Source organism: Peromyscus leucopus, chromosome 5 (assembly GCF_004664715.2).
Source record: "Peromyscus leucopus breed LL Stock chromosome 5, UCI_PerLeu_2.1, whole genome shotgun sequence".
NCBI classification, from domain to species: Eukaryota; Metazoa; Chordata; class Mammalia; order Rodentia; family Cricetidae; genus Peromyscus; species Peromyscus leucopus.
The window spans coordinates 132088841-132102181 of NC_051067.1; the positions used below are offsets into that span (position 1 = coordinate 132088841).

The 13341-nt window shown below is 40.9% G+C and overlaps 1 protein-coding gene across 1 annotated transcript in view; it reads left to right on the forward strand.

Moving 5' to 3' along the window:
- Positions 1-6478: 6478 nt before the first annotated feature.
- The window catches only part of Ccny (cyclin Y), a 132689-nt gene continuing 125826 nt past the window's right edge, over positions 6479-13341 (forward strand). The window contains exon 1 of the mRNA XM_028887832.2: positions 6479-6967. Within this exon, the coding sequence (XP_028743665.1) occupies positions 6814-6967 (154 nt within the window). The 5' untranslated portion in view covers positions 6479-6813. The remainder of the gene's footprint in view (positions 6968-13341) is intronic.

Genomic DNA, 13341 nt, shown 5'->3' on the forward strand with positions numbered 1-13341 from the left:
AGAGTATTGTCTGTTTGCTTAACTTTGGTTTAAATGTTTTGTTTTGTTTTTTTCCCTCAGAGCAGGAATAACTCAATATTAAAGACCCCTTTGTGGGAAATGCTTTCTGTTTTTCCCTCATGGTGGGAATGACTCATTATTAGTAGTCCCTTCATGGGAGAAAGAGGAAGTTCAAATGGGCCCAAGTTCTGGTGAAGAACAATTGCAGTCAGAACATGGAATGCTAAGTCGATGCTGTCTGAATTTCCAGAGATATTAATCATTCAGTGTATAGAGGATGTTGTCTTCTTTTGATTGTCTAATAAATGTTTGGATACATGTTTGGTTTTCATGGTAGATAAACTAAAGGACCAGGATTCATAATTTTAAACTATATATTGGGTATGCTCTTGTCTGTTGATCATTACTGAGATTTTGGCTTTTCTTTAACATGCTTTCTAGAAATTCTTGGTTAAATTCTATAGAAATATAACACCTGAAACAGATTGGGTTGTTAGCTTATTAAATAATGTGGTTGCAAGATAAAAACACACAGAAAATAATCTCTTACTGATAAAGAGGTTACAAAATTATTTTTCCACTAAACAAAATACAGGTAATTTGTTTGATCCACACTGTTAATTATTGGCAAATTGCATTAACATGTCACTTGGGATCTATTAAAAAGGATCCTCTTTTTAAGATTTTATAAAAAACACTCCAGAGTATTATCTAAAGTTACCTCTTAAAATCCTATAGAGATTGTATTTGATTCTTTTATAGATGGCATATGTAAAAAGGACCATGGAAATAAAACTGGTGATAGAATTGCTCAATTATTATTGCTTCCATATCTTAAAGGCAAATGATGCCTATATAGAACTGGAAGCTTTGGAAATACAGGAAAAATGATGTTTTGGCAAACAATTATCAATGATGAACAGCCTAAATTAAAAGCAAAATTGAGATTAAAGGATTATTGGATTCTGGTGCTGGATGTATCTATAATTTCACAAGAATCCTAGAGTCCCAATTGACCTTTACAAGAGGTCTCCACTCAATCTGTAGGCATTAGAACCTTATCTCTAATAAAACAGAATGTAGTATGGATTAAATATATAGGGCCTGAAGGATAGGTAGGAATATTATAGCCTTATATGGCTGATATAGCCATGAATTTATGGGGAAGAGATTTGATACAACAATGGGGAGCTCAAATTAATATTCCTACAATTTCAGAAACAGCTTGTAAATTGATGCTTAAATTGGGATATATTCCTAGAAGAGGCCTTGGGAAAAAAAAGTATAAGGATAGGTCACAGGCTATACAGGTTGTACAAATGCAAGGCAGGACAGGAATTGGCTATCCAAATTTAGAGTAGGGACCACTGCCAGTAGCCCAACTTTGTTTCAATACTTTGTAAATCAACTGCTGGAAATGACTCATAAACAATTTTTTAAAATCTATTTAGTCTATTATTTATCATTATATGGATGACATTTGATTGGCTGCTTCTGATACAGTTACCTTAGAAAGAATGTTTAATGCAGTACAGAAAAATTTACCCTGTTGGGGATTACAAATTTTTCCTGAAAAAAAAAAATGCAAAGAGGAGATTCTCTTAGGTATTTAGGCTATAAATTAGGTAAACTGAAAATTCAGCCATGAAAGGTACAAATTAGGAGAGATAGACTGCATACTCTTAATAATTTTTCAAAAATTATTGGATGATATTAACTGGTTGTGGTCTACAAATGGATTGTCTATTCAAAAATTAACTAATTTGTTTCAAATTCTGCAAGGTGAGCCAGATTTAAACAGTCCAAGACAGTTAATAGTTGAGGCTAAAAAAGAACCCTGGTGGAATGAAAATTACAAAATGCCTATGTGGATAGGTTAGACCTTACAAAGAGGTGTATTTTAGTAATTTTACCTTCAAATCATTCCTGTACTTCACTCACTATGTGGACAGAGGATTATATTTTGGAATTTTTTTTTTTTTAGCTCACAGAGTAAAAAATTAAAAATCTATATAGAAAAAGTTTCTAAACTAATCATAAAGGGAAGATTAAGACTTTGTCAATTGTCAGGTATGGATCCAGCTGAGATTATGGAACCCATACCAATGCTGAAATTAGGCAATTTGTGAGAGATCTAACCTCACCCTAAAAGGGATGCTTATTAAATAGAAGGGGGATATGAGAACCCCCAGAGATAGACTACATAATACCCTACTAACTTAAAAATTTTTTAAATGCTAATGAAACAGGAACAAAATTGAGTTATGGAAAGAATTGCTGAATCGAGTCAGCCCATGTATTATAAATGTTTTAACATCTAAATAGTCCAGGGAAAGTGTTAAGTTAGGGCTGAGGCAATGCTTATGTTTCCTCAGGAGATAATAAATTGTAGATCCCATTGAAATCCAGCATGCACAAAGAGAAATCTCCTGGATGCTGGGGCTGTAGAGATGCCTCTGTGAAAGACAAGATACTGGAGACTCTTGCAACAAACAACTAATCCTCCCACCTAGGGACAGCTTAAGAGTCTGTGTGACAAAGGAGAGAAGATTCTTCACATGACTCACAAGCCTCTAAATGCTACACTTATTTTTTTGCCATGCTTTCCTTGGTAATGGTGCAGGTAAAAGGGATTGATCATAATTATTGGGCTTTTTATCCCCAACCCTTCAATTAATTTAGCAGTAAGTTGGGGAGATATGAATATTCCTGTAAAGGTTAATGAATCTTCTTGGTTACCTGGTCTTTATGACAACTGAGGTCCTGCTCAGCCAATGGAGGAGGGTAAAGTGACTGACAATTACATGGTTAGAGTACAAGGAATTCCTATTTGCATGGGAAATGGAATTCAATGCCTAAATATAACCTCTCAAGTATGGCTATCCATAGTCAACACTACCCAAGATTATCATTAAGTTTTATATGCTTCATGCATCCGGTTTTAAAGGACAGGCAATTAATGCTACTAGTTCCATAAATCTACCATTCTGTTAGATGAGGGTTACCAACAAGGAATCTGATTGGATACACTGGCAACAGTGTAAGAGTGAGAAACCTTGAGTGCTAATTAATATCTCCAAAGGAGATGTCATTGATTGGAGCCCTTATGGATCCCCTCAAGGGAAATATTCTCACTCAGAGTTAAGACGGAAATGGTACAATTTAAATGGAACTGTGGAAATCAGTGTTTCTACAAATGAAACTATTCGGTGGCATGGAGTTGGAATGGCAAGTCCTCTCCTGTAATTTGGCAATTCAATTCAGATTAATTTGTGGAAATTGGTAAGTGCCTTCCACCCTCTTAAGGTGTGGGAATAAAAATTAAACATTAAGAATGATAAGTTCACTCTGTCTTTTAGACTAAATTAAAGCCATCCTCTTATGGCATGTGTATCATATCTTTACTTGCTATTAAAGGGGCCTGTACAAATGGTACCCAAATAATTATAGCATCATTTGTGAACGGTGTACTATTGATGTAACCAACCGTCTTATTAAATAAGAAACACAGAAACAATGTAAAAGAGAAAGTCGAGAGGTCAGAGCTCAGAGCTAAAATCTCACCCTTCCACCTGCGGTGTCCCAGCTTCCTGAAAGAGACCTATTTCCTGTCTGTTCGTCTATTTATAGTATTTTGTTCTGCCTTCTCATTGGTTGTAAACCCAAACACGTGACTGCCTTGTCACTGTCTGAATGTACAGCCCCCTAGGTCTTAAAGGCATATGTCTCCAATGCTGGCTGTATCCCTGAACACACAGAGATCTATGGGATTAAAGGCGTGTGCCACCACTGCCACACTCTTGCTATGGCTCTAATAGCTCTGACCCCCGGGCAACTTTATTTATTAACATACAATCAAAATCACATTTCAGTACAATTAGATTACCACCACAGTGTACCCTTCATACCTGTGTTAATTCTAGTATGTTTTTAAATTTGACCTTTGAATGTTTATATATTCTTAGAGCAAGGCCAGCAATCTGGATACCGGTGAAGTTGTCGAGGCCATGGCAAGACTCTCCTGTGATGATCCTGGTATAGAAGCTCGTTGAAAGAATATTAAAAAGAACATGTCAAATGGCTGGACTGGTGGTTGCAGTTATTATAGTAATCATTGCATTGACAGCTACAGCAGCAACAGCTGGAGTGGCACTTCATAAAGAAATCCAAACCGCTGAATTCATTAGAGACTGGCATAAACGGAAGAACTTTGGACTGAACAAAGTAAGACTGATAATGAGATAGTAGATGAATTAGCTGAGTTAAGGCAAGCTGTTGTATTGTTAGGGGATCAGTTAGAAATTCTGAAGGAGCAGATAAAATTAAAATGTGATTGGAATGTTTCTTCTTATTGTATCACACTCTTAAGATGTAATGAAAATATGATTGGGAAAAGGTTAAGATGCATTTGTTGAGTCTCCCTAATTCTTCCCAAATGATTTATGATTTACAGAAGAAATTGAAGAAGCTATTGCAAAAAAAGTTACCCAATATGGCAGGAATGGACATTATGGAAAGTCTAGCAGATACCATAGCCTCATTCAATCTCACAAATCACTTTAATAGATTTCTTATCCTGGCAGGTGTTGCTCTTGTTCTAGCAATAGTAACTTCATTGGCTTTAAAATGTGTTTTGGTCTACTTGTGTAAAATTGAAAGACAAATAGATGGAAAGAAGGCTATATTTACTGTGAGGCTGCAAAACCTTCAAGAGAATTGATTTTTGTATAAAGAAAGGGGGATCTGTGGTTGCGTTCCTGCTGAGCTACTCCGGGACTGGCTCCAGAGAGTAGCATCTAGTCTCAATCCATCTTTTGTTTAACCAATACCTTTTGTTTCCCTTGTTGCCCTATGTGAGTCTTGTCTGAGTCTCCCAAGGATACAAAGGCCTATGCAAAACTCGGTTCAGGAAACCTGGAAAACTGTGGTACCTTTTAAATAAAAAGAGGAACTTGCCCTTAGCATTGTATTTTTGGGAGCTCCTTTCAGGTTGTTTTGAGCATATGGAAATCAATTTTCCAAATTGTAAATATTGAGAAAATTAAGAATGCCCTGGGTGAAGAGAAATTGCTTCAGTCTGTAGAGGCTGGATGCCCCCTGCAGTCAAGAAAGGCTAGATTCATTCTTAAGGTGCCTCTGAGTCTTCTTTCCACAGATCCGTGTGAACCCACACACCCGTGCCTTGACACTTCGAGACACTTGTGTCTCAATTAACACTTTGCAAGAAAAGATAGGGCATTCCATTTACATTTCACACTGGGAAGGTCAGTGCAGCCTTAATGAAGACCACTATTTTGTCTTGATGCTCTCTACCCACCCTTCCTGGGGCTGCAATTCTCTAGAACTTCCCTTTAATATTTCCTTTCTCATCTGGTCAGCACCCACTACTCTTCAGTCATTCATTTCCCTAGGCATTCTGCCACTCATCCCAACGGATGGCATTATTACAGCTCAGAGCATGGAGTCTCCCCACCCCTTGTAGAGCAACAAGGTATGAACACTCCCGAGGTGGATGGACTGCACACGCTTAACAAAAGAGTAGGTGTGAACGAAATAAAGCCTTTAACAAGACGGGCACAGATTGCTAATGCTAGGTAAGCATCGGTTTCCTCATTTCTCCTGTTGATACCTGATGACCATGCATATCCCTCCCTCCATTGACTCCTTCCCTGAGATCTTGAACTCCTGATCATCCAGTCTTCTCTGCCCTACCGAGATTACAGGTGTGGACCACACGCCTGGTTTTTGTGGGGCAGGGGATGTTAGAAGAGCCCCAGCCCCCCTTTCACTATTTGGAAAGGATCGAGAAGATGGTTTTCCTCACCTGAAGTTCTTTCCAACATTTATCTTGGTTCCTACCCAAGCACAAAATCCAGGGCATTTGAAACACAAAACAAGTGTAGTCCAAAACTTGGAACACTGCTGCTAACTCGTCCTGACTTCGTCAGTCCCTGTCCCCAGGGTCATTCTCAAGTCCTCGGTAGAGCTTGCCGGAACAGGGTGCGCTCAACCCGGAGCTTCTTCCAACACTAGCAAAGCTCAGAAATCACCCGCCTGCCTCAGACAGGAGGCTGCGCTGAGGCTCCCTCCAGCGCGCGCCCCCTCGCGGCTCGGGGGCCACGATCTACTTCCTGCCCCTGCGACTTGGAAGCGGAAGAGCGGAGAGCCGCACTCAGCGACGACTTTTCCGCCGGGTGCCCGCAACTGCACACAACCTTCCTGCGACGAGAATCTGCTTCCAGAGCAGAGTGGGAGGGGCCGGGCCCCGGGCAGGGGGCGGGGCCGCGCGGAAGAGGGCGGGGCGGGACGGACGCGGGCAGGCGTGGGGCGGGGCTGCGCGAGCATCAGCCTTGTGCGCCCGCCTTTCGCCGCGCCCCGCCGGGGGACGCTCCCGCTCCCGCGGCCCACTTGGCTATTCCGCGCGTGCTCGCCGTGTCCCCGGCGTGAACCGGAACCGCTTGCCGAAGTCGGGGCTGCGAGCCGGGCGCCGAACGGGAGCGCGGTGGGAGGCGGCCTGCGCGGCGCCGCCCGCCATGGCCGCGGCGGGGTGAGCTCTGCGCGGGGCCGCAGTCGCGGACTCAGGCTCCTCCTCCGCCGCGCACCAGGGGCTGAGGCCGTAGTAACCGGGGCCGCTGCCTGCCGGCCGCCGTCGCCACCCGCTTGTCGCCGCCGTCCATGGCGAGGCCCCGCCGCCGCCGCCGCCTCTGCTGACCCGGGGCCGGCGCGGCTTCCGCCCTCCGCGGGGCGCGGGCGGCCTGCCTTTGCGCCCGAGCCCGCGCCCGCGCCCCGGGGCTCCCAGGCGGGCGGTTGACGATGGGGAACACAACCTCGTGCTGCGTGTCGTCCAGCCCCAAGCTCCGGAGGAATGCGCACTCGCGGCTGGAGTCCTACCGGCCCGACACGGACCTCAGCCGCGAGGACACGGGCTGCAACCTGCAGCACATCAGCGACCGGGAAAACATCGACGGTGAGCGGCGTCGCTCCCTCTCCCTCTCCCTCTCCTCTCCAGCGGGGCTTGGAGCCTTGCGGGTCCGCTGCCTCGGGGCTAGGCCCGCAGGGAGTGGTGGAAACTTTGCTAGCCACAGACCTCCGGGCGTGGGGCAGGCGTGCAGGGGTGCTACAGTGTGCATGTGTCTGTCCTGTCCGGAGGTGACAGGGAAGGCCTCAGGCAGGGTGCTTTTGGGATATTGCCAGAGCCGTTATGTTTTGGGTGGCAGTGGTGTATGCCCTTTCCTAAAGGAGGGGAATTGTCATAACGGTGAGTTTTGTACCTGGAGGTCTTTACCTGGAGTTGGCCTGCGTTCCCCCAAGACAACTCTGTTCCAACACTATTCCCCCCCCCCCCCAAAAAAAACTAAACCAGGCCCAAGGGAGTAAGTGTGGTTGTGACTGTATATACCGCAGATGTGTACATATGTATGATATATGTACATACACTCCCGCAACGCACATAAATACTTTATGGGGATGGTTGCTGGGTTGAAGTAAAATGTTCACCTGAGAATGTTGTTAAAGACAGTTATTACCAGGCGGCTGTGGGTTAGTTTTTGCATGGGCTAGAATTACAGTCTTATGAATTTCAGGTTCATCTAGGTGACTTGGTTGGTATATTTGAAAAAAGTTAAAGGAGTCATTACACCTAGTAAGTAATGTTTTATCTTACTGATTGTGCAGTAGCCTTCTCCGTACAGCTTTATCATCAAACTCTAAAAGTAGTTTGTGCATTACACATAAAATACAGTTTATGTGATTCCCTACTCCCCAAAGATTAGAAGTTGGAAATTATATCCCTATGCCTTGTTTTTTTGTTTTTAACTAAAATCCTCATACAGTTTATCTAGATAAACTCATCTGAAACTTTTCTTATGAGAATGAATTGACAACTGGTATTGATTTATTCTCGTCTTTGGAATGGAGCGTGCCTTGTAATGTGAAAAGCTACATTTAAATGCTAAAGGGAAGAATTTTGTCATTGTTTCAGGTTAGGACGGAAGCTTTATTAAATGAGTATCATAAGGATACTCACACAGTTTATAGTAAAGTCTGGTACTACATGATTTTCCTAGTGATGTTTAAGATTTATTTCATTTATGTGTATGTGTGTGTCTGTGAATGTGTTACTTCTGAGTGTCAATTGAGGTCAGAGGAAGATGTTGTATCCCCTTGATCTGGAGTTACAGGTGGTTGTGAACTGTCCACCGTGGGGTGCTGGGAACCTATCTCAGGTTTTCTGGAAGAACAGGAAGCATTCTTAATCACTGGGCCATCTCTCCAGCTGCAGTAGTGTTACTTTCTGTGTCCATTCGCTTGATCTTCTCTTTACATGACTTTAACCATAGCCGTGCATTTACACATTTTAAATCACGTAGAAGAAAACGTTAGAACTCCTCCTAAACACCATAATAAAACTGTGTTTTAAAGGAAGGAGTGAAGAAATGAATGTTTATTGTAGAAGGCTGATGCTAGTCCTGCACATGATTGACAAGCAGGAACACATTGACTCCTTTAATAATGAATTATATTGTACAGGTTTCTGTTAGGCCCTTTTCGTGCAAATCTGTACTGAACTTTGGGTGTACCCCTCCATCCCTCACACTCCTCACACCTCCCTTTCTCCATTCACCTCCTTTGTTCCCAGTTTTGCTTCTACTTTCCGACCATTCCACACACAGCATTTTATGAGTGATAGAAAACATGCAGTATTTGCCCTTCTGAGATTGACTTAATTTGCTTATTATTATTATCTCCAGTTGTACCCACTTTACTTAGAAGGAAATAATTTCATCTTCATAGTAGAAATGAATTCCATTGTATATAACTCAAATTTTCTTTTTCTATTCCTCAGTTGATGGCGGTGGTGCAGTAAACATTGATGCACAATTATTTCTGTGATTTTTTTTTTCTTCAACTTTTGGACAGATACCCAGGAGTGGTGTAGCTGAGTCATAAGGTTGATTTATTTTTAGCTTTTTCAGGGATCTGCATACCGACTAACACATTCTGGACTAGTTTACATTCTCACCAGCAGCGTGTAAGGGTGACCCTTTTGTCTGAATTCTCACCGGCCTTTGTTGCTTGTTTTCTTTTAAACGCCATTCTTAATGAAGTGAGATAAAAATCATTGTAGTTTTTAATTTGCATTTCTTAATGGCTAGTGATGTTAAATATTCTTTTTTATTTAAAAAAAATTTTTTTTGATGTGTAGACCAACTGGCCTTGATCTCATAGAGATCCACCTGTTTCTGCTCCAGATGTTGGGATTAAAGTTGTGCTCTAACATTCTTGAGTTCATATATTTGTTGCCAGTTTGTACTTCATCTTTTCAGAATTGTCTGATTCATTAGACTAGTTTTGATTAGGTAGTTTAGTTTTTTGATCCCTGGTGAGGTTTTTGAGTTCTTTGTATAGTCTAGATTTTAACCTTCTGTCAGATGTACAGCAGTAAAGATTTCTCCCATCCTGTAAGCTGTCTGTCCATGCAGGTATTGAGTGTGCTTAGATTTTCTTTACATTCATGAAAACCTACTTATCACTGTTGGCACTAATTCTTGAGAGACTTGTGTTTAGAAGTATTTGCCTATGTTGATATCTTAAATGTTTCTTCTACTTGTCCTTATTAGTGTTAGGGTTTCAGGTCTTACCTTAAAGTCTTCTATCTGTTTAGAGTTGTTTTTTGTATGTGGTGAGAGACACAGGTCTAGTTTTATTCTTCCATGTGTAGATAGTATTGCCAGCAATATTTGTTGAGGAGGCTGTTTTCTCGAATCGGATTTTGTAAAAAAAAAAATGCTGTGGCTGTCTGGGTTTATAGCTGGGGTCTCCTATGCTGTCATTGATATGTCTCTGCTTTTATACTAGCGTTATGCTTTTTGTTTTCTTCTTTTTGAGACAGGTTCTTTGTAGCTCTGGCTGGTCTGAAATTCATTAAGTAGACCAGGCTGGCTTCAAACTCACAGAGATCTTACCTGCCTCTGTCTCTTGAGTGCTGGGATTAAAAGTGTGTGCCAGTGATGTGTTTATTACCATGTCTACAGAGTACAACTTGCAGTCAGGCATGGTGATAAACTCCAGCATTGTTCTGTGGCTCAGGATTGCTTTACTAACTGGTTTTTGGTGTTCTCTGTGATTTTTTTTTCAGGCCCCCCTTCCCCACCCATTTGTAAAGAAGAATGATGTCAGAATTTTGATGGGAATTGCATCCACTTTGTAGATTGTCTTTGATTGTCTAGCTATTTTCCTGATATTTATTGTTCACTTTATGAGCATGGGACAATTTTCTGTCTTATAGTATCTTTGATTAATTTCTTTAGTGTTTTAAAATTTTCACAGTAGAAGTTTTTTACTTCCTTGGCTAGCTTTAATTACAAGGCTTTTGTTTGTTTTTGAGGTAATTGTAAATAGGATTATTTTTCTGATATCTCCCTCAATATGTTCATTATTGGTGTTTAGGTAAGCTACTAATTTTTGTATATTGATTTTTGTATCCTGTTCTTTGCCGAAAGTGTTTTTTATTAGCTCTAATAGTTTTCTGGTCATCTTAGGGTCTCTTCTGTATAGATTATATTATCTGCAAATAAGGTTACTCTGACTTCTTCCTTTCCCCACTTGTATCTCTGTTATTTCCCTTTCATTATGTTGTCCTACATAAAACTAAAGGCATAATATTGAGTAAGAGTGGAGATGGGACACCTTTGCCTTATTTCTTATTTTATTGGAAATGCTTTCAATCACCCCCAATTAGTATAATGTTGGGTATAGATTTGTCATCTATGGCTTTTATTATGTTGATATTATGTTCTTTGCATTCCTAGTTTCTCCAGAACTTTAATTAGGAAGGGTATTTTTTTGAAAGCTTTTTCTGCACCTATTAAGGTAATCATGTGATTTCTGTCCATGAACCAATTTATGTGATACATTGCACAAACCATTTTTTAGAATCATGAATGATCTTTCTGATATGTTCTTAAATTTTGTTTGGAGAAATGTTTTTCCTTTATGGTGTACACCATATTTGGTGGAGGTTTTGTGTTTCAAATGAGAGAGCAGAAACAACCCCAAAAAGAGAAAAATAAAAACAAAAATAAAAACAAAAAAGAAGATTAACATTTCAGAGAACCAAGTTGAGTATTATTATGGGCTGTAGTAAAGAAATGGAAATAAAGGGATTGCAATCAGCTTGTTGGCACTAGGTTTTGTCTTAGCTGGGGTTGTATTGCTGTGATGAAACACCATGACCCAAAACAGCTTAGGAAGGAAAGGGTTTGTTTGGCTTCCGCATCCTTGGTCATGGTCCATTGAGGGAAGCCAAGGCAGAAACTCAACCATGTGGGAACCTGGTGCTTCCTGGCTTATTCCTCATGGCCTGCATAGCCTCCTTCCTAATAGAACCCAGGCCCACCAGTGCAGAGGTGGCCCCACCAACCATGGACTGGACCATCCCACATCAGTTCGCTAATTAAATGCCAACAAGATTGACTTATGGAGGCATTTTCTCAATTGAAGTTCTGTCCTCTTGGATGACTCCAGCTTGTATCAAGTTGACATAAAAAACAACCAGCACAGCATGGGCTTACAGAAGGATTTTGCCAATAAAGAATGAGGTGTTATGGTGTGCTCTTTCATTTGAAAGATATCTAAGTTTCATTTGTTAGGCTTTTTTTTTTTTTTTAGAAAAATCTTTGGAAGACCACAAACTTGTTCTGTAGACTTAGGGTAATTTAGAGTATAAAGCTGTTAGTAAGTTTGCTGATGGAGGCTGTAGTGTCCTCAGTCCATTTTCTATGATCATGCTAGTTTCAACCTGTAAATACTAATTTGTCATTTAAACAGTGTTCTTTCTGCCTCCCAGATTCCACAGATGCATCTAGGATTTATCTAACCAGAAGTCTTCATCATTGGTTTCATTTAAAGCAGAAATCTAGGCCTATTCATTAGTATGAATAGGTTTATTTAAAGGTTTCCAATTCACTCTAAGATGCAGACAGTGCAACCTGCTGTTTTAGGGTTATTTTGATATGGAATCATATAAGAGCAACAAATTTAAGGCAAAGTGTGTATCGATACACTGTGTGTCTTTACATACGTATGTTTGAATAGCTCAATTTCTGTGCTACAGTTGGTCTTTGGTGTCCTTGGGTTCCATATATGGATCTATTTAACTGCTGACCACAAATGCTTTTAAACACTTGTGTATATACTGAATATATGTAAACTTGTTTTGTAATCTGTTCTCTCTCCATACATGCTAATAATTATTTAAAGAACAGTTATGCTTAGTATCGTAAGTAATCTAGAGAGGATCTGTGTGTACAGAAGCATGTGCGGGAGCTGTGCTCAAATACTTGGCCATTTTCTAGGAGAGACTTGACTCACTCTGGTATCTAACAGGATCCTGGAATAGGCACCTGCAGCTACTGAGGGACAGCTGTATATTGTTAAATTATTAGGAAATTTTAACAATTGCATCTCGAGTTCTTCAGTGTTACATCACTGTCATCACTGTCTGTCTTATATCATAAAAACCATCCCAGACATCTAGTATTGAAGATCGATAGTTCATGACTCTTCCAGAATATCTGAAGTTTCTTTAGATGGCAGATATATGCATTTTTCTACCCCACTCCTGTAACATGAATTGCTAAACAATCTTGTTAATAAAAAACCCGGAGCCAGATATTGGGGTGAATGCTGAAAGATCAAAGAAACAGAACAATCCACAGCTAACATCACCTTACCAACTCCTCAGCCTCTAGAGCATGAGTTCCTGTTTCCTCACGTCTTACATACCTTTCTGTTTCCTGCCACCACTTCCTGGGATTAAAGGCGTGTGTCCTTCCCAAGCAAAGATATGATATCTCAAGTGTTGGGATTAAAGGTGTGTGCCATCAAACCTGGCTCTGTTCCCAGTGTGGCCTTGAACTCACAGAGATCTCTGGCTCCTGAGTGATAGGATTAAAGGTGTGTGCCACCACGCCTGACCTCCATGTCTAATTTGGTGACTGGCTCTGTTTTCTGATCTCCAGATAAGTTTTATTGGGGTGCACAAATAAAATATCACCACACATCCCAGACATACACAAGGGCAGCATTTGTTCCTGGTATGTCAGTGACGTGCATTAAGGTAGGTAAGCAAGTACCTTGCTTAGGAGAGAGGTACCAGCATCCTGAAATATGGGATTACACAGCCAGCTCCTGGTATCCAGGGAAATACAGCTGGGTTACACTGAAGATAATTGTTAGCTACATTTACATCCATGCCAGTTTGCTTTGTAAGCCTTACAGCAGTCTTTGGTGAGTGGTGAAATGCAAATCACTTCTGTTTTATGCTCTCCTAATACAGAC